General features: G+C 36.4%; 1 protein-coding gene across 1 annotated transcript; it reads left to right on the plus strand.

Annotated features, from left to right (window-relative positions):
- The first annotated feature begins 1,121 nt into the window (after positions 1–1,121).
- LOC149411163 (uncharacterized) lies at positions 1,122–22,223 on the plus strand. The gene is made up of 13 exons (XM_089647196.1): positions 1,122–1,371; positions 3,931–4,034; positions 4,305–4,392; positions 5,374–5,477; positions 7,098–7,224; positions 8,091–8,194; positions 9,236–9,347; positions 9,711–9,853; positions 10,522–10,631; positions 11,971–12,123; positions 18,229–18,331; positions 18,658–18,783; positions 21,512–22,223. Exons 1-13 carry the CDS (start codon positions 1,302–1,304, stop codon positions 21,674–21,676), a joined length of 1,509 nt encoding a protein of 502 aa, XP_089503322.1. The 5' UTR covers positions 1,122–1,301; the 3' UTR covers positions 21,677–22,223.
- Positions 22,224–22,745: the final 522 nt, after the last annotated feature.

Consider the following 22,745-nt stretch of genomic DNA (forward strand, 5'->3'; position numbering starts at 1 on the left):
TGAAGTAGAAATTAACACACTTTCCGACATCCAATCAAGCTTTTCTTTTCTAGGTTTTCTTGGTTGAATGAATGAATCAATGAAGTAGAAATTAACACACTTTCCGACATCCAATCAAGCTTTTCTTTTCTAGGTTTTATTGGTTGAATGAATGAATCAATGAAGTAGAAATTAATACACTTTCCGACATCCAATCAAGCTTTTCTTTTCTAGGTTTTCTTGGTTGAATGAATGAATCAATGAAGTAGAAATTAACACACTTTCCGACATCCAATCAAGCTTTTCTTTTCTAGGTTTTCTTGGTTGAATGAATGAATCAATGAAGTAGAAATTAATACACTTTCCGACATCCAATCAAGCTTTTCTTTTCTAGGTTTTCTTGGTTGAATGAATGAATCAATGAAGTAGAAATTAACACACTTTCCGACATCCAATCTAGCTAAAACTCGGCAGATAGACTCATTATCGATGACTTTGAATTATATCACGCACACACACATTTCTCAGAAATTGTATGACATTGTATAGATAAATTGATGATAAATAAAAATTTACAGCAGTTAATATGCGTAATAAATGTCGGTACTATCGAATTAGAATTATGTTTTAACCTTGTTGACTCCAGTCCCTGGGGAGGAAGGTTCAATCGTCAGTCAAACCAAAAAAGATTTTTTTGAAAGATCGGGTTTCGCTACAACCGTAGCTTCTTCAGGGCAGTACAATATTTTACTAAAATCTGCAAGTAACAAGCACAAATATATTTTTGTACCTCAGAAGTCAAAGGTCGGTTGTCACATTATTGAAATTGTTTAGGAGAGAGGAAATAGTATTTTTTTTCCCTTGAACATTGTGGGGATACCAGAGCTTTTATGTTGACCTAACTTAGTTTCACATTTTCGTAGGATAACCGTGTTTATACCTCCGGGTAGATACTGAAAAAACTAAAAAAATGGTCTCATACATAACTCATTTTTACAAAAAACTGGACAACCGACCTTCGACTTCTGAGGTACAGATTTAATACTTGATATCTTAGTTTTATTTTACGATTTGTTTGTATTGGATGAGGCGCGCCTCTGAGAGTTTTAACTGGTAATATTTTACTTAATCTATTCTGATGGGTTATCAAAGACACGATGATCAGTCTGTTAGTCGTTGTAAAGGCCCCCATTATAGTAGATAATTTAATCTCGAGGACTGATAGATGTGTGCGTCATTCGCATCTCCTGGTTGCTGCGATAGTGTGACACTATCCATTTAGCCGCTGTGTGTCATATTGTAAAGTTCCTAAATTCACTGAGATGTCTTCCTATCGATTGGTATTAGTGATTTTATCTGTGATAACATGTGGAGAAGGACATCTTCGTAAAGGTATTTTCTTCAAATATTATAAAATTTCATTTTCATAAAAATATCATTTAAACCTATTTAAGGGTCCACCAACACATAGGGTAGACTGGGTACGATTGAAACCTTTCATGACCGAAACATGTCAATTTACTCGAAAACTACGATACCTTAGAGCAGAGATGGGCAAACTTTTTAAGGAAAGGGCAAGATAAAATAAAAAAATTATCTAGGCGGGCCGGAAAAAAAAATTAATAAAATAATTTTTTATAAGTGATATAAGTACTTAATTTTTTAATTTTTACATCATGCATAATATTGAGTACATTATATGCTAAAATGGTAAAAAAGTAACAAAAATTGATTATTCTTTAGAAGAGTATGAAGGCGTATGTGACAGATGAAACTGTGGCCGAGCTTCTAAAAGTTTATCATAATCTGGTAAAAACTGGGATGAGCTTATTCGCAGTAGTGAAGCTAAATGGTGGTCAGTCAATGGTAGCGCCCGATTCGTCCCGAACTTAGCCGAGCAACACACGCATTGCACTTCACATCGCCATGCATTCGCCATGCTACCGATCTGAAAAGCGCGAGGTTGTGTGCAAACTAATATTAGATGCAATAATACCGTACTTAAAACACAATGAGAAGGAAACCGTTAATTATTCTATTCTATCTACGTAGAAAATACATTTTGTTCAATTGGTAAATTGTGGTAGGGTTATTCAAAACAATGTCGCGGGCCGGATTGACTAGCCTGGCGGGCCGGACTTGGCCCGCGGGCCGTACTTTGCCCATCACTGCCTTAGAGTATAACGCAACTGAGAAAACTCTGTCAGATCAGTTGATCCGGCGACTGACACAGTCGTCCATAGGAGACATTGTTGGATTTGGTGCTTAAGGCGATGCCATACGTAGTAATTCAAAATCATGTGTTTTTGGTTTGAAAATTTGAAATTTGAAAAAAAAAATGTTTCAGATGCTTTAATTAAATACTGTGTGTAGAATACATCCTGGCCTTTAAAATAATGGAGTATTTTTTAGATAAGTCTTTTTATAAGCCCAGAAAAAAATAATGTAAAGGCCTATGAAAACTGCTTTAAAGTTCAAAATCTCCTACTTACGAAACCATGTTCGGTTATGATTTTATTGTATAATCTTTCGGCGTATTTAGTAATCCAAATATTTGCCTGATCTAGGCTTAAATTTCCTGTTTTTTTTATTTATTAAATAAACACATTACAATAATTTACAAAAGTAGATAATTCAAGGCTGATTGCGAAAAAAATGTATGTTTTTTAACGAAACTTGCCCAACTCAATTGAGAAATTATTTCTCGTGTTTGAGTTGGGGAGTGGCGTCATTATGGTTTATAAGATGAATAATTTCATTAGTTGATGTAGCTAAAAATTAACAAACAGTTATAAAACTGGATGAATTATTTGATAACACAATATAATTAAGAAAATAAGAAAGTTAATTACAAACTTTAAAAAATACAACTTATATAATATAATACAACTTAGAAAATATAAGTTATAAAAATAAAAATGTACTTATTATGTAAGAAATAATAGAAGGTAGGTACAGAACTGGTTGTAAATTGTTTAAGGCGATGCACTACGTCGTGTAATATTTTAAATTGAGCCGCTATCAATAACAACCCTTACGTAGATGGTGATAAGGTTTAAATTCCCGCTTAACACCATCCGCCTGTTTTGATTTATGCAAGAAAAAAACATGGCCAAAAAGTGCCTTTTATTTTATTTTGTGGATGTTCAGGCATAAATATTTAAAATTTTTTCGATCATTTTATAAATAACTAAATTTGCCACATTATACAATAAAATCATAAAAATTTCTAACTTTAAAGCAGTTTTCATAGGCCTTATACATTATTTTTTTCTGGGCTTGTAAAAAGATTTATCTAAAAAATACTAGATTATTTCAAAGCTGAAGATGTATTCTACTTGCAGTATTTAATTAAAGCATCTGAAACATTTCTAAGTGACCGAATTTTCAAACCAAAAACACATGATTTTGAATTACTACGTATGGCATCGCCTTAACAAATGTCAAAACTGAATTGACATTTGGCGCCATTTCCAAAAGTTATAACGTTTTCCAATAGGGTGATTACTTTTGTCCCACCTGTAGTATTTTTGATTTGATCGCTCCATTTTAATTGACTGTCAACTATAACACCCAGATTCTTAATACTATTTTTGCCCGTTATGGGTGAATATTTGATATGATTACATTATTTTTTTTATTTTCACACTCAGAAGAGTGGATTTTAATTGTAACATTATTTTCGAGTTTTTTTCTTTCAATAAGAATGGGATAAAAAATGTTTTCTCAGTATTTAGTGACAGGCAATTTTGGTCAAACCATATTTTGAGAATGTTTATGTTAGAATTTGCTATCGAAATTCAAAAAATTCACGAAATTCAAATGCGATGCAGATCTACGATGTCAGGCGAATATAAGAAGTCAGGGCAATTGTGCCAAATGGAACATGTGTTTACATTAAAATTAGTATGGAAGGTACTTCTAGTGTTATTCTTTATTCTGTAACTGCAGATGATGTCTGCTACCATGGAATCACAGGAAAGAGAGGGCAGTGCACTTACTTGAAGGATTGTCCAGTGGCCCTTGCGGAGATGGAATTAAATATGGAGCCACAGGTAACACCATCAATAATGCACGACGCTTAGTCAATAATTTATGATGTTGTGAACCAATTATTAGGTAAATCAAGAATAAATATGAATAAAATGAAAGAAGTCACACGGGGAGGGTGTTATAGAATTACTAGGCAATATGCTTTATGAAATATACTATCGGTGGTGCTTTGGTAGTCCATCATTCAGAAATAAATCATGGTTTTATTGGAGTTGACTAAGCTCATCATTACAACTGATTACAACATATTAAGTACTTATGTTTATTTGTAGATGTGCTTGGACTTGAGAATCTACTCGCTGGTATGCTGCCTGCCCAGCTTTTCCGATCCCCTCGACAGTACCAAGGGGGGAGCTGTTGGTACGTTTGATACTCTTGCCTTTTGTCTCTTTCCCTTTGCCTCTTACCTCGTCTATCCTTTGTCTTTCCTTTTATCACTTGTCTCCTCTTCTTGTATTTTGTCTCTTTCTTTTTGTAGATTATATCGTGCCACTTTCTTCTTGTCACTTCCCTCTTATATCTTTCCCCTTGCCTCTTTCCTCTTGTCCCTTTCCCCTTGCCTCTTTCTTCCTAACCTAACCTAACACTTGTCTTTTTCTTTTTGTATCTTCCGTTTTGTAGCTAATATTTATTTATTTATTGGACAATTTGTGTAGCGCGGCTTTTGTGAGATATCACCTCAGGGGCGCTTATATCACCTCCTTTATATCACCGCCATTTCCTCTTTCTTTCCTATTGTCTCTTGCATATTGCCTCTTTTCTCTCGTCCCTTTCCCCTTGCCTCTTTCTTCCTAACCTAACCTAATCTAACACTTGTCTTTTTCTTTTTGTATCTTCCGTTTTGTAGCTTATATTTATTGTACAATTTGTATAGCGAGGCTTTTATGAGATATCACCTCAGGGGCGCTTATATCACCTCCTTTATATCACCGCCATTTCTTCTTGTCTCTTTCCCTTTTCCTTTGCCTCTTTCCTCTTGTCTTTTTCCATTGTCTATTTCCCCCTCGCCTTTTTCTGCTTATCTATTATCGCTTTCCTCTCGTCCCTTGCATCTTGCATCTTTCATCTTGTTTCTTGCCATTTGTGTCTCGTCTCATGTTTTTTTACTCTTGTGTCCTTACGCCTAGTTTTTATTAATACAAACCATCCATTAGCTAAGCCTGTAGGTATGAGTCTATGTGAGTATAATTCCCACCGGAAAAAACTAAAGGACTCGCTCCGGGCAGTTTGGTTGGGACTGGCCACAACTGACAGACTTTGTATACCAGGTTATTATTGCATTGCTAAGAGGTTTAAGCCACGAGGCTGACCTACCGAGACTAACGACTGAGGTTGTTGCAGGTGACGCGTGCGTGCTGCGACAGAGCGGCCAGAGTGGGACTTGCACTTACTTGGTGGACTGCGCAGATGCGCTGGCCGTAGCTTTCCGAGGGTTCGTCCCACAGGTATCAAACAAAAATAATACTCCAGCCACTGAGAGCTCCGTTTAACATCTATTTTGTAACATGAGTGGTTCACATAGACATTCAAATTGATAGACCAGCTAATGAAGGAAAGGGAAACAAAACAAGTTGCGAGGAGCGCGGGAGGCGGCGTGACCGTATCTCTTTAAGTGATTCGTCAATAAATGAATCTGAAAGTGCACAGGTAACTCGCATTATAATACCACTATTCAGACCTCGAAAATAAGATCTGCTATTCTGCTATTAAATCTACTAGTCATTTTCGCAATGCAGCGAAAATTGCTGGCTGCGTAATAACTTAAGACCCCTCAAACCCAATTTCTACCGATTTAAAAAAAGTTTATCATTAACTCCTTAAGTTTTTAAGTTTAAAAAAATGTTATTTTTGAATATAATATCTATACATTTGTTATGCCGAAACGTTAATTATATTAAATTCCCTCGATAGAAAATAATTTATGCATGAAAAAAATCAAAGTGTATCTTTAGATGCAACTAAAGCATTTGTCGAGAGATTTCAAGTTTTTGTAATATAAGCGCGCTCCCTCTAACATTCTTATTTACATATCTCCCTTTTAAACCATCTTTGAACGCTTACTACGGTGCCTTAACAACAAATCGGGGAAACAATAGTTCTGACTTAATTCCAAAATTGAATATTTAGTTAGATGAAATGTTCAATAATTTACCCACCTCACTCATTTTAGCGTCACTAAAACGAACTTTCAAATCCAGCGTATAAAAATCCCACAATGTACTATGCTGCAAGCCTTTGCCTTACTTTAGAGAACTTTATTTTCCTGCGCAGGGTTTTGTTATTTCAATGTAAACTCTTCGACGGTCAATGTACGACTGATGTAATAGTTTATTCAAATCATTATCGAACTCTCCTAGTGCCAAATATATGGTGACGTTGTTTGACTCCAGCTCGATGAAATGATTCCCAGATTTCGTGTTGAATTTGGATGTCTATTGTCGTTCATGATGTACAGGGTTTTCCAATAAGAGATGTTATTTTGATATTCAATCGTAAAAGATGAATAGTTTCGTTGCTTGTGTGGCACCTAGCGCCGTCTTGTTGAAAGTAAACGTTGTCCAGATTAAAACCATACAATTCCGGCCATAAAAAATCATTATTCATCTCTTGATAGCGCAATACATTCACCGTAACTGTTGCGCCAGCCTCATTTTCGAAAAAGTAAGGTCCAATGACTCCGCCGGACCATAAACCGCACCAAACAGTCACACGTTGAAGATATAGAGGCTTTTCAACAATAATTCTTGGGTTTTCCGAGCCCCAGATGCGACAATTTTGCTTGTTGACGAAGCCACCGAGGTGGAAATGGGCCTTATCACTCAAGATGAGGCCCATTTCTTTTGCATTTGATTCACTCAAGTGAATTTTAATAATTTCAATGAATTGTTGAAGCGTGTATCGTTCCAGTTTTATTAATGACGTAGTTTCTACTTGTCAAATGTAAAAAATGACAGCTTCAAAAGTAACATCTACTGAAATAGCGGGCTGTTCAAAATAACACCTCTTATTGGAACACCCTGTATATATATCTAGCTGCTTTTTGCCTGTAAATTTGTAAATTACAGATCTGTTTCAACTTGGATAATATTGCTGTGGTGTGTTGTGCCCGCTCTTCTGCGCCACTGGTTACAACTGAATCAACGGAACTTACAGGAACTGCTTATCCTCTCGACACATCATCGGATAGGCCAGGTACATGCGTTGAATTAACCTATTTACTGATCGGTACAGTCTCAAGTATTCTGAGTTGTTTGGATGTGGACGTATTCAAACAACAGAACACGTAGAAGATTATCGCCTTCACCAGTTGCTCGGAGAAAAACTTTGGTTAACCAAGGTCAAGGATGGCATCAGAAAACAAGGTTACTGACTCTCCGCCACTATTCGAAGAAAAATAAATTACCAGATCTGAATGGGCAGGTTGCTTCACATATCAAAATAGCGTTGGATTTATAATTTGTGGCATTTTGTCTAACATTCTACGTCGTTTTTGACAACCTCGGTGGTGGAGGGGTAAATCTCTCAACTAGCAAGCCGAAGGTCGCGAGTTCAAACCCCGGCGTGCGCAAGTAAATTTTATTTGATTAATTTGTGTTATTTCGCAATTTATTAATTAAAAATAATATACACTATATTTGCGGCACGTTCCAGAGTGGAAGATACTCTCAGTATCGCCCTAGTAAAAGACCACCATCCAGAATTGTTTGAAAACGTTGTTTAATTTTTTTGTTGTTAAATTGCTTTACCCGTGTTTGGTGAGCAGATCTAAATACCCAGATACTCCTCCACCTTTCTCTTCTCCGTCTCCTTCCCATCCCCATAACCTTTAGCCTCACAACATACCCCAATTAGGGATTCCATGAACTGCCGGGTGTGAGAGTTGTTATCTTTTGATATTAATTTGTTTTAATATATTTTATTTATGTATTCCTTCTCACATAATATTAAGCATAATTTACATAATAATCAACCTCATTAGAACTAAGGCTGAATTAAGGTTAACAATTTGCACATTTGAGTAAAGCAACATTTGAAAATGATCCTTTTTTGGTTTTTAGAAGGTGCCAGTTGTACAACCGACAAGGAAACTCCGGGCTTGTGTCGGCCTTTCGCCTCTTGCCCCACAGCAATGGAGGCTGCTTCTCGTGGATTTCTACCGCAAGTAATTGTATTCGAATGAAAATTAATAATTCTACTAATCAGGTAATAAGTCAGGGTGTTTCCAATAGTACTCCCTCCAGAGATGCTTGCAGTTCAGTCCGAGAACTCGATGGTCTGCAACGAGACATTATGCCTGACACTGCGTATGTTTTCTTTTTGTTATATGACTCCTCAAAAGAGCTCTCCAGTGTATAAGGATGTAATAGAACCAATGAGCTTATCTACCTACACGGAAAAAAACTGTTATAAAATTATGCAAATTTTTTAAAAATCTCTTCAAATTATTAGTAATCCGGTTAAAATTTCCAGTATTATCGCGATGTTGGAACACGTGTTCATAAAAATCATAATATTTTCGCATTTCGTCATTACAAATTATCAACGTATTGTGCAGAGGCACGAACATGTGTTTCGAAATATTAGGAATGTACTAAACGTTTAAAATGCAATCCCGTTTTTAACCGGATTATGAATAATTTAAAGAGGTTTTTAATAAATCAGCAATACTTATTTTTATCGGTTGTTAAAATTAAGTAAAGACCCAAACCAGATGTTGAACATGAGATTGGTTGTTATTCAAACAGTTTGTATTTTTAAGGACAGATGGCACTTTGTCGTTTTTCTCCCTCCAACAGCCTGAAATTAATAAAACGCCTAGTAACGCCATGATCATCCTCTTCTGCATCTTTACTTCTCAAGAAACAACATCTCAGTCCGTTTTAGAATAAACTATAATAAATATACATCGGTGTTTCCTCCCACTGAAATGGCCTGATGGTTAGTTAGAAGTATATAGTATAGTGGGACACTGGTTCCATAGGTAAAAAGCATGTATGGGTATCTTTACTCAGATATTACGTACTTTCAGAGATGTTTGCTGTCTAGTTACGGAATTTCGGTGTTCTGATGCAAGATCTACTGGCTTCCTTCTGAATTTGAATGAAGCAAAGATGGCTTGTATCATCCTTACTTAATAATTTGCCCGTTGGTTAGTTAGTTAGTATGTAAGAAGCATTTTTACTCAGATGTCCCGTATTTCCAGAGATGCTCGCAGTCCAGCCCTGGAAGCTCATTGGTTTGCTGTGAGGCATCTTGCCCACCGGTGCCAACTGGATCTGTCACACTACAAAAGACGGGCTCTAAGGCCAACGATTGTAAGCCAACTATTATCAATTGCCAGAATATATATGTTTTTCACTATACTCTTCAATCTGGAAGAGTTAGGCTTAGTCTATATACAACGCACCCAATACTTGCGAAACTCGCCAAACTGCGAACTTGCATCAGAAGATCATAGTCGCTGGCAAGGCGGAAGATGGCAGAAGCATGAAGAACACCGACGGATGCATCGCAGGACCCTTAGGAACAATAGACCATCCATACGTCTTAATATTGGTCCTCTTATTTGCTCAGTGATGATCTGCGTATTTTTTCCTTGATAGGTAGTGGATAGTGATAGATGGGGAACTATGTCACCAAGTCACTCATCATTGTGTGTCTCCTGTTATTGTTTACAGACTGTGTTGATCTCGCCGAGAAGGTGTTCCCTTGCCAGAGGAACAGTTCTGGCTGGATCAGGGGAAACATATGTGCGCCCACTTCAGACAACAGGGTGTTCCTTGACACCCCTTTAAATACCACTACAGAGGCGCCGTACTATGTAAGTTACTTTACTAGTAGTTACTTAACTTTATTCGTGGAATTGAAAAGAGATTTATAATGTACGTATAATATGTTTAAACCAAAGAAAACGCTTCCTTCCATGCTTAACCAAAATTAATTTTCCTGGGTTTCATTTCTTCTGTAGATTTATTTATTATTTTTGTGTTTAATTTGTAGAAGTCCAATTATTTTTTTTTAAATTTAATTAAAACCAAATTTAATAATATTATTATTAAGTTCGGCAAGTTTTTTTGGTTTTTGTTATTGTTACAGCTGCTTCTGTTTCTGACAATTTTGTGCCGTGCTTACAAATAAATCCGTCATCATGTCCACCAATCATATTTTCGAAAAAAAATCATTTATTCAGGATTTATCATTTCCACAGAGAAAGAAATAACCTATCTTCTTAGAACTCGTGCGAAGATCTCGTCTTCCATGGAAATAATGAGACGAAATGCCCACCGGCGGTTTTTTGGTTATTAATTTGAAGTGCAGGCATGAACGCCAAATTAGTGTTGTCACTAAGTTTACTTATCGACATTTACTCGATGGCACTGACTTGATCACGTGTCACTGTGACAAGGCCCAGACCACATCATTATGCAGTATTTTCGTAATATATTTCGTGCGTTTAGTGAATTTGAAGTGCTTTCTGTATGTCCTCAGGCCATGTTGGGGTGGGGAGAAAGAGACGATATCCACTGGAGATGTCAGGCGGCCCTCATAAGCGAACGCTGGCTTTTGTGCGTAGCTTCGTGCCTGTTTGCAAATATTATGTGAGTTTTTACATATTTTCTGAATTGCCATACTTTTCTTATTCGTTTAGTTTTAGCTTTAAAACATTTGTAGCGACTACTAGAATATTCGGGAATGTTCGTCCACGCAAAACGCCTAGAACCCTCCAGCTAAACATCATAGGTACGGTGCGTAGCATACCTAGACACCCGAAGATTCTCGATGCACGGGCGCCTATAAAGACGGGCCACATCGAGACGTACTTAGTCAGTCCATAATCAGTAGTTAAAAGTGACCAACCTGCGAGCCATGCGAGCGCTCGCTGCTGACAATCTGCTGACTGAGCGACCGCCCAGCTGGCCCTCGCACTGAGCTCCGCTTCTTACCTGATCACGCTGCTTCTGGCCATGGACCTACTACGCCCAGCGTTACACAGACCTTAAAGGGGAGGCTATGAATTATCAACTCCGCGGGATTATAATTAGTGACCTGGCCTTGGATATCATCCCTGGCCTGCGCTCCTTACGCACCTACACCCTGCAACATCTTTGCCGGTCTTTGTTGGTGTCAACGTCATCAGTCGGGAGTCATCTTACAACTGTACTGACTCAAATAAACGCTATGACCTAACAACCTACATCTTTCATTGTCTCCTCACCACATCCCCAAACATTAAAACAAGAATTTCGTATATATTATGAATATCACATGTGTTTGTATTTAAGTCTACTTTGTTCCCCTAGTTTTCAACTTAGTTTCCTATCGGCATTATATTTTGCGGGATTGCTGATGCTTCAAATTAGGTATTAACATAATAACAACAGTAAAAATATTTAAAAAATATAAAATTATAGTTCAGTGAACAGTAAGTAGACCTCGCGTCCACAAAAAGCGTGTTTCTTATTATTTTTTTTTATTTAATAAATCAAAAACATTCTTCTGAAATCAGCGAATAAACTACTACTACTACGTTAGCTCCACACAAGGGCTATGTAACAGAGTAGTAGTAGCTGTGATACATCTTTGGGGATTCTGTGTGGAAGATCTTTTTAAGGAAAGGAACGAGAGGAAGTTCCGGGAAGAAAACTGGTATGAAGAGATTGTTGGAATCTCTTGGTCACAATAGTCTCCCTCAACCGGTCTTACCGGATCAGGCCCTCCATGCAGCTAGTGGCAGATGCATCCACCACCAAGACCTGGGCGTACCTCACCCAATGAATCCAGAAACTTCTGCTAAGTTGCCAAACGTAGCGAACCACTTGAGGTGACCTACGGCAGATGTGGTAGCGATCCAATAAATGGTTTACAGGGCGGTGGCGATACTCCCACCCGCCTACCCAATTGAAACTAATCAATCATTTGTTCCACGTGTGTTTTCAGTGCCCTGGAGTACGTAGGTCTGGGCGGGAGTATCACGCCCCACTTCGCCCCCTCTGCAGTGCACTCTATATCCAGGAAGGTGCCGCATGCCGAATTCAATAGGAAACTGTCAGTGGTCTATAATAACATTGCGCTGGTGGAGATGGAAACGCCGTAAGTCTCTTACCCTCATAATATTTATTTATTCACGTCTTAAGACTTTTCCATATATTCAATATTATTTTTTTCGGCCTTTTACATGGATTTTAAGAACAGAATATAAATAGTGAGCTATCGAATACTATACACAAAGTTTTTAAAGCATGATATAGCGTTAAACTGATAAACTGAAAATTTTTTGAACTATCGGCACAAGTGCCATTTAATTACAAAAGTTTTTTTTCTATACATACATAGTACAGAATTAAATTTTGATGATAAAAATGAAGGAATTAAATTTAATTAAAACATAACAAATAAAAGAGCAGTAAAGAAAGAAAGCCATAACATAAACCTGTTATGTAGTGACCTCATTAAAATAAGTGGCGTTAAAAAGTGTTATTAGTGCAGCTTTATATTTTACAAGGGGCATATTAAAATTATCTGCAATTTTAGCATAAGTTCCCAAGTGTGTGCAATCTATTTATAACTGAGTTATATCCTGAGACTGTGGTATAATTGTCACAATAATACATACTAGACGACCTTGATCTAATAGTAGGTACATGAAATTGAATCAACATTAATATGTCAGGGCTATTCAAATGATGAAAATTGATGATGTTTTGTACGCATCCCACGTACGTTTTGATAAAAGCTTCCTATTGTTTGTTGTGACCTTAGTTTTTTGGCGTCGTATTTACTATTTTTTGTGAGGAGTTTATATATTTAATGGTTAAATTCACTTCACCATTTTTCATTCGGTCTTCCGATTCCTTCCTTAGGTCTGCCAATTGCTTTCACTGTAATAAGGTCTGATCATATTTGATCTTTATTTGATCGGAAACATCACGTCTGTTTTGTAATATTTGTTTGAATTGTGACGGATCTGAAAACTCCATCTTAATAGGGCGAGTTTTGTCTCCACGCTTGGCTCCCAATCTGTATAATTTAATATTATTTTTATTTATAGTGGTGACCTTATTTAAGATATCCGTGCCGCGGTTTATATCTTCAGCAATACATTGAGTTGTTGATTGGCTATCTGGAACATTAAACAGGATTATTTTTTGATCGTATTTTCCTGTCCTCCATTTCATCAAGAGCTTCGCATAAACTGGGGGCGTTTTCATTTTGAATATTTTGGGTATTGGGCTGAAGTGGTTGGTTTTGGATGATTTGTTTATAGGCACCCAATTCTCCTTCCAAATTCCCAACTTTATTCCCATTTGACCAATTGTACCCAGCAGCTCCGACAGTTCGGGCAATATTTTTGCCATTTCAAATAATAAATAAAGATACTAAATCGGTTGTTTGGGTCCATAATTATAGTATTTAAAAAATTCACACAGTCACTGGCATTGGCCAAGTACTTTTGGGCGTTGTCGTTGAGGCTCATACTGATTTTGGAAAATATTTTACTATATTTTATTTTTTATTAGTTGATCAGCCCTACATGGTGTAAGGAGAGTGATGGGTATTGGGTTTTTAGGTACAAGTTTGTTGACACTGGTATTATTCACACAATTATATTATGACAGTTAATCAGTGAACTGTATTATTACCGTTATTTGAAGATAAACACCTTTTTCAATTATGATTGTACACGAAACACAGTTTAGAATCAATTCTTCAATAGTTAATAGAAAATTTATCTTAATTTAATGAGTGTAAATGCAGTTTTGTGATATGATTGTTAAAAATATGAAACAATATTAATATAGAAACTAGAACAATGCTACATACAAGACAAATCACTAAAACTACATTGCCAACGCTCCAGTCATTTGTAGAATTCAACAAAGTGCTGGTGTAGATTACACTTAATTCTATAAATGGAGTCAGTAAATATTTTAATAGTACCCCAAACTTGTTGCACAGATCATGCATCCTAATGGTTATTGAGTGTGCCTGATAGTTGGTTGTGTATGTATTGCAGAAAAATTTTACATTTTGTCTTGTGTTCCTAGTCGGCACATGGAATTTATTTGTGGCAATGATGGCAGAGCTGTCAATTAAGTTGTTATTGACTCTGTGTAACACGACCAGGTAAGTCAAGAGTTGTTCAGGAGTACAATATTAAGTGTACAGAATGTAATATATAGTAGTTGAGTATGAACAATGTAAGCAGGTACAATATAAGTTATCACTGAGAGTTCTGTTGTACAAAGGACTTCGTTAATAACAAGAGTACAAAATTAAGGTACTTTGATAGTAGTTACAGAGCAATGTGCAGTAACTTGTTGATGTTAATAAAATAAACATGAATTCGTTGGTGTTAATTGTTCCTTGACAAAATACAACAGTGGCGTTGAAAGAAAAGAACAAAAATAATAAACCTAACTTAAAGTCACCAACTAACCCAATCAACCAAATTCTGTTTTATCCCGTTTCCAATACACAGGTCTAGAAATTGACATTTTTAATTTTTTTCAAATGGTAATGGGTGAATTATATGTATTTCGGTATGTTGAATTCTAGAATGCCATCCATTCGACCCATCACGTAAGGATTTTCCGCAAAATGGAAATTAAAATATAGGCAAAACCTGCAAACACTACTTATGTAGGGAATGTTCACAAGAGAAAAAAGAAAATTATACAAATTTAATTAATTTTAAGTCATAAAATATTTTATTTACGTTATATACAACAATAAAATCTGCTTTTTTTATTGTTTCCAATCTTCGTTTTGTGCTTTTTCTTTTCATTTAATCCAGCTTGAAAAATTGTTGAGGTCCACTGGAGTCGCCTACTTGAAACTCGTCACTAGAAATTTCTTCTTATTCACTTTCTGATGATGGCAAATTGTTTAGGCTTTGGGGTGCTTGTGGTGTAGGAATGCCAGGTCCGTGAGGGACTGGGCGGAGTGCTGAATCCATGTTTGGGTAGCAAATTTGTTTTATTTTTGGTACCATACCCTTGCACATTGCACGACCAAAAGTAGCAGTCATCGCTGTGGTTTCGAGGTTCTCTCCAGATCATGGGAGCATCAAAACGAAAAGATTTAACTTTACATTTTGACCACATTCTAAGTCCTTCAACACACCCTGAACAAACTCCATGCGGGGAACAAGATTTGTCCTGGTCCCCTATCTTCACACCAAAATACGCAAAATACACTTTTTTAACAAAATCAGTAATATTTCTTTGTTGTTTTTTCACTGAAATTCACCACAAATATAGTAAAAACTCTCAGAAGAATTTACACAACCTCTTGAAGTCATTTTTGAAATGCACGTTATGTAAGTTGGAACAGAAATAAATAAATGAAAGGGCATGGAAGGGAGTGGGCACCTTGGGAATTACGGCATTCTCTCATCATAGTTAATATAAAAAATCCCGATATATATAATTCAACGCTTACTAATTTTATCGTCATGAGTTACTAAATTTTTTGTTGCAGTCTATAAAACATAACATTATCATAATGAACCCCGTTTTACGCCTTAAGATAGGCAATCCCACAGTATTTTGCGTCTTGCGGAAAAACCTTACGTGATGGATTTTTTTCGATAATTATCCCGAATTCAGAAAGAAAGAAAAAAGTCGCAGCCCTGTGTTATTTTATTTTATTTGTTGAAAATACATGGTACAGTAGTTTATTCACAGTCCTCTTCACTAGGGATTCGTGTTCCGAGGCGGACTGTAGGTAGTTATATGTAGTATAAATGCTAAACATATACTATTGAAACTATTCAAAAAATCTGAATCCTCAAACTATTCATCAAACAAGGTCAAATCACTCTGACATAAAAAATATTCCAGGTCATAAAACCACATTCTAACCAAGAAATTTTATTTATTTTGCGACGAAACTCCATAACATTCGTCCGCCTTATATAAAGCGAATATAAAAATCTGGCTGAAAGAGATTAATGATACAACTCTGAAAAAAAAAACAACAAAGAAAACTAACAAAACAGGAAGCACAGGTTATCCCAGTGAGGGGGTCTAAGAAATACAATTTACTATCCAAATATTTAACGTCATATTTTGTATGTACAATATGGAAATGGTCATATATAATAAAAACATAAAAAGTTGTGTTAGTGTTAAATGGTCTTTTAATCTTGATCTTCATGTTTATTGATATCCTTGTATTCAAATTTGTTGGCTGTGTTTATAGATTTTCTTATTTTTATGTTTGTTTAATGTAGGTTGAGCTGCTGTTCTTCAGAGATTTATTCATTGTGCTTATGTCAGCCCTGATGGAGGCACGGTTATGACCATAAATAAACCACTCACTAGATCGATATGTTAGGGCTTTTTGCAAAAAACAAATTGGTCCTCTACTAAGCCATAGATATGCCTATATATAGACAGTACAATTCTCATTCGGAACCTACTTTTCACCTACCTACTAAAAATTTAAAAAAATAAAAATGAATGATAGTCACAAACTGACGGACATCTTTCTAATATTAGATAAACATATTAAGGAAAACTGAGTTCTCCAGCAGTTTATTCGATAGACTTTTAGAGTTTTTCATTGGTGGATATAATTAGGCAACAATATGATGTCTCAATATTTCGGTTCCAATTTGCGATCGAAGTTATACCCTTCTGGTTATGACTATTGGTATGTTTTGTGTATCTCTTATACTGTTTTTCGTACTGTATTTATTTATTTTGACATGACGTATTTTTCGTCATGACATGGGTTTTTGTCATAGGTTCTAAAAAAAGTCAACCGTATACATTTATGGTTTGTTTTAAAACATAGTGTTATATTTCGTCTAATTAAAACAAAACCAACAAACCTCATCATGTAACAACTTTAAAAGTATTAGTAAAAATAAAATATTATAAACCGTAATATTCTCCTCTTCTTCTTCTGGTGCCTTCCCATTTATTTAATTATTTTTGAAACCAAAATTACACAGAACAGTTGTAAACAGCTTACAAAGATTTAGAAACAATACCAAGGATCGGTACCAATGAAATTTGTCTTTATGAAATATCTGGTGGGTGATAATACACATTTTACAAGGTGGTGTTAGTACAAGCTATGAAATGATTTGAAAAATTATGTGGTGCATAAGTGAATGTGTTTAAGTGTACCTTTGGATCTTGTGTTAAGTAGTGGATCATTGTCAGTGAGCATCGATTAAGTTACTAGTAATATTTTCCTTAAATGACGGCAAGGAGTCGAAAAATAGTTCGAGAGTTAGAACAAAGATTATTGAATGTTTGGAGCAGTCGGGAAATTAGTGAATCTGCTGCAGCATTTGTTTGCTCATATCAGAGATCTCTGGGCAATTATTACCCGGAACTACTAATATCTACACTCTACACTCTTGAATCACACCGGTAATGTAGGTTACAAATACATTAAGTGTGGCTTCTTCCTTTGCTCTATTTTTCATCGGTTTTTCCCTGCTTATTTTGCTAACATTATGTTTATCGTTTCCCGTGATAATATATTGGAGTCTTTCACAATTCTTGGCCATTCAACGAAGAAAAATGTTTACGTACCCCACATGCCCAGGGTATTTTGTGGATACATCTATATATATCCAAATTTCCCAAGGACGTCCATCTTCCAAGATATTGGAATCTTCTATTTAAAAATGCAAAATTTCAAAATTCTTGGTTATTCGACGAAGAACTTCTAAACTTTTTATGCACCCCGTATGCCCAGGGTATTTTGTGGATACATCTGTATATATCCAAATTTCCCAAGGACGTCCATCTTCCAAGATATTGGTGTCTTCTATTTAAAATTGCATAACTTCACAATTCTTGGTTATTCGACGAAGAACTTCTAAAATGTTTATGCGCCCCGTATGTACAGGGTATTTTGCGGATACATCTATATATATCCAAATTGTCCAAGAATGTCCAGCTTCCGAGATATTGTCTTCTATTTAAAATGGCATAATTTCGAATTTTTGATCATTTGACGAAGAATTTCCAAAATTTTTATGTACTCTCCAAATATCCGGTATTTTGTGGATACGTAGAATTGTCCAAGGACTTTTAACTTCCATGTACAAATCGACGTGGAAATAGAAACCATTCATGGATCGGCATGGATTTGTTTCCAGGAGATTGGAGTTTTCTCTTTCTAATTGTTGGTACATTTGCCCGATAACTACAAAAAGTTTTGACATTTCAGAGTGACCTTCAGCAGGAGCATTTTGCCCGCCTGTTTGCACACGGGACCCTCGCTGCCCGAGGACCTATCCAGGGGACTAATCGTTACTGAGCTCACTACCAAAGTGAGTACTTTCAGCATCACATATCGGATGACACGCGCAATTCTTATTAGGATAAGCCATAAATAAGACCACGGTAAATTTGCCAAAAGCATGCAGATCATTTCAGAGCAAAGTGAACCACTATTGAAATCTGTTATTCTTCGCAAGAAGCCCTGCACTGGCTTGCAGACCTAGATGTTTCCAAGAAAAAATTGTTTTGATTAAATTATTATATGTCTTCCAACGCTATCCAGCATGGTGGCGGTATTGTTCTTCAGCTTTTATACCGTACAGGTATGGGGCTCTTGTGAGCCGAAACAGTTTTTTAAAAAATGTTTGTATTTCAGAGTACAATGGAGACAGTTTCCCAGTCAGAGTGCGAAGAAGCCTTTCCTTCCCGCAGCTTCCCAGACGGAGTGAGCGATCCCTCTCATCTCTGTGCTCGTCCAGAAACCTCTGGAGGGGGGTGTCCGGTATATTACCAGGTTTTTGTAACATCATCGGAACATCATTTCAACATTGTTTCAAGATCATTGTAATATCATTTTGATAGGGATGTATCATTTTCTCAAAATCATTTTAACAGGGATGTAGCATTATTGCTACATATGTGTAGCATAATTTAAAAAAAATGCGATATCTTGGTAAAATCATGATTCATCACGAATGGAAGATTGTTAAAACATTAGTTTAACAGGGATGTAACATTTTTGCAACATATTTTAAAATCGAGAAACATTGTGCAACACCATTTGCAACACCCTTTTTACTTCACTTTAATATTTAGTAAAGGATATATACATTTGGAAAATGTTTTAACTTTCCAACTAGGAGGATTTCCCGTTTTAAGACAGGCAAAATTTCAATAAAACATGTCCACTTTATTGCAACATCGTTAAAATAACATTTTAATACGGATGTAACATTATTGCAACATCGTTAAAATAACATTTTAATGCGGATGTAACATTATTGCAACATCGTCAAAATAACAATTTAATGCGGATGTAACATTATTGCAACATCGTTAAAATAACATTTTAATGCGGATGTAACATTACTGCAACTGCTCCCAACCGTCTGGAGCCAGTGAAACTGTGGCATCCTCGATTGGGGTGTGTTGAGAGTTGCGAGATGAAGAATAAGGTATGAAAGTACCCGGATATTCAGATCTAGTCATAGAACACGGCAAAAGCCATTTCAAGCAACGTTTCAAGAAAAGTTTGAATGGTTAATTGAATTCACCAGGGCGATACGAGAATATCTTCCATAACTTTTTTGGATTTTCTTTCCTGCCAAATCGCTTCAGCCTTGCAACATTGCAAGATTATAGAAGTCATAATCCCATTAATAACACCCCTGTAACATTACTGCAATGTACAGCGAGTATCAGCACGTACCCGAAGGATTTTTACATTCGATTTTTGAGCTTACTTAAGGTAAAAAACGTCAATTTATTTTGATATATTTATCATTATGATATTTTTTTAAATTCAAAACAAAAAAAAATTGCATCACTCCTCCCCACTAATACTCCGTCTCGTTCCAGCAGCATGGTAACAGATGAGACAGAGCACGTATCACGTGATCGTGACGAGTTAAGTCGGGACAATACCATAAAATAAAGCCAGAATTTTAATTAAGCCAATCTCTAAAATAAAGTGGGAAAATAAGAGATGAAGTCGTGTAAAAACAATTTTTTTCTAATTATTACTAAAATCTCAAATGTTTCAACAGGTATCTCTCGGAAAATTACTTATTCATCTTTTAAAAAAATAAAACCTGGTGCTTACGACTAATTTTATAGTTGAAAAACATTTTACAAAAGTTTCAAAACGTTTTCAATAAAATATTTGTATTATTGGTAAGGTCCGGTTTTCATTGATCTAAAATACAAATAAATTACATTCGTAGAAATCCCTCTAGAAACATTTGAGATTTTAGTAATACGATGAAATAATTAAAACGTGAGCGTCGAGCAAATGAGTCGGATGTCATCTTAAAATCCTTCGGGTACTTGCTTCTCTAAAGACCCGCCACGAAGCATCCCTAAAAATGAAATTCCTTGTTGTAAAGTAATTCCCCAGGACCTCCTATGTGGATTTAATGAAAAAAATCATACATTCAATTTAGGAGGCGGGTATGGGTACCGCCGCCCCGGGAATCATTTGTTGGATAACCAACACCTCTGCCATAGGTTACCGTAATTGGTTTGCTTCGTTTGATGATTAAGTAGGGGTGCTCGGATTCATCGAGTGAGCTGTGTTCAGGATACGCCTGCCCAACAGCTGCGTGGCGTACCGGATCGGGAGAGGCTGGTTTGGGGAGACCCTTTGACCTGTTCAACTGGTCTTTCTTGACCCATCGCATTGCGCCGCAGAGGGAGGGATAGATCATTCGTCTGTCACTCCTGGCCTGCGATTCTGGAGTTAAACGATCAATCGTTTTTGTATGCGCCGTCTTCGAGTGAAAAACTACTAGTCGTCGCGACTAACTTTTTCGAATGTTTCAATTTTACGTATTCTTGAGCGTCGAACGGTCGAAGTTGGTAGAAGAGATGATTATATTGGCACCCCTGTGAATATTGTCTATGTTCCTGATGTTTTTGGGATTTCTATGGTGTGACTGTCAAACAGACAACAGTTATTCGTTATTCAAAACAGAAATGGCTGCGGGACATATTACAAATTGCCAAAAGCAACTCTTAATTGAGCTTGTAAGCTCCGATAAAGACTTTTGTAATAAGTGGTAAAACACTTTTACATTTGCGGAATCCGCGCGGTAAAACAAAAATTGACAGCTAGACTAGATTTTGACAGCCAATTCCATAGAAACGCCAACAACCTACCACTCGCTGCCCTGTTTCTACTGGTATACCCAGTTATACCCAGTAGTTGTTGCGTGGAATGACTTTTGACGTTTGGCGTCGAAGTATGTACCTTCGACCAATTTCGGGAATAGCAACGACAACCAACGTACGTACTTTCGACGGCGATTACGAGCGCCCTCGATTCAGGAATAGAGCCCCTGTTATACCTGCTCATACCATTTTCCTTCCCAGAACTTCCTCTCTTTCCTTTGCTAAAAAATCATCCCCAAAGTTGACATAGACCCTGGGGGAAATCATTTTCCTTAGGAACTACTGGTTATGTAAATAAAAATACACGCAGATAATAATATTGATATTATGTGGTGTAACAGGGCTACATCTGGGGAAGCCCTCTGACGGGGGGTAATGCGGACAAGGTGGCCTGCACGCGGCTCCTAGTGGGGCTCCACTCCTCACTCCGATACGACCCCTGTATGCGGCTGTTCACGCGCGTGGCCCCCTTGGTGCCATGGATCGAGGGCATCGTGTGGCCCTAACCGTCCAACCTGTATTTATTTATTTCTATGCTCGTATATAAAGCTTATTAATTTAAATACAAACCTTACAACATGAACCAAATGTGTGTATATTTAAAATGTATAAGTTTAACGGTATAAAGTACAAAGTGTAATTTTGTTTTAATATACAGGGTTTTCCAATAAGAGGTGTTATTTTGATATTCAATCGTAAAAGATCAATGGTTTCGTTACTTGTGTGGCACGTAGCGCCGTCTTGTTGAAAGTAAACGTTGTCCAGATCAATACCATCCAATTCCGGCCATAAAAAATCATTAATCATCTCTCGATAGCGCAATCCATTCACCGTAACTGTTGCTCCAGCCTCATTTTCAAAAAAGTAAGGTCCAATGACTCCGCCGGACCATAAACCGCACCAAACAGTCACATGTTGAGGGTAGAGAGGCTTTTCAATAATAACTCTCGGGTTTTCCGAGCCCCAGATGCGACAATTTTGCTTGTTGACGAAGCCACTGAGGTGGAAATGGGTCTCATCACTCAAGATGATTTCCATTTGATTCACTCAAGATGATTTCCATTTGATTCACTCAAGTGAATTTTAATAATTTTAATGCGTTGTTGAAGCGTGTATCGTTCCATTTTTATTAATGGCATAGTTTCTACGTGTCAAATTTCAAAAAGTGACAGCTTCAAAAGTAACATTAACCGAAATAGTGGGCTATTCAAAATAACACCTCTTATTGGAAAACCCTGTATAATAGCTTAAAACTTGTTAATCACAAAATAAAATAAAGTTTTATATAAATAATATGTTTTTCAATTTTTAAACAATTGCGTAAAAAAATATTAAATGAGCCTCTAAAAATGGCTTAAAGTTCGATTATATCCTTTAATTCCAAATATAGAAAAATTATAAAAATATTCATTATTACATCATTAAACCGTCTATTGTTATAAAAGGCATTGCCCACCCTTCCCCAAAGGCTCTGTGAGGAAACTGATTATTTCACCTCCTTAGCCGCACATTTCAGGACTCCAATTGGTTTATAAAAAGAAGCTACATCTTTTAAAAAAGATTCTAGATCCTTCA

The sequence above is a fragment of the Hesperophylax consimilis genome, chromosome 26 (genome assembly GCF_061612785.1).
Source record: "Hesperophylax consimilis isolate HC1 chromosome 26, BYU_Hcon_1.0, whole genome shotgun sequence".
In the NCBI taxonomy this organism is placed as follows: domain Eukaryota; kingdom Metazoa; phylum Arthropoda; class Insecta; order Trichoptera; family Limnephilidae; genus Hesperophylax; species Hesperophylax consimilis.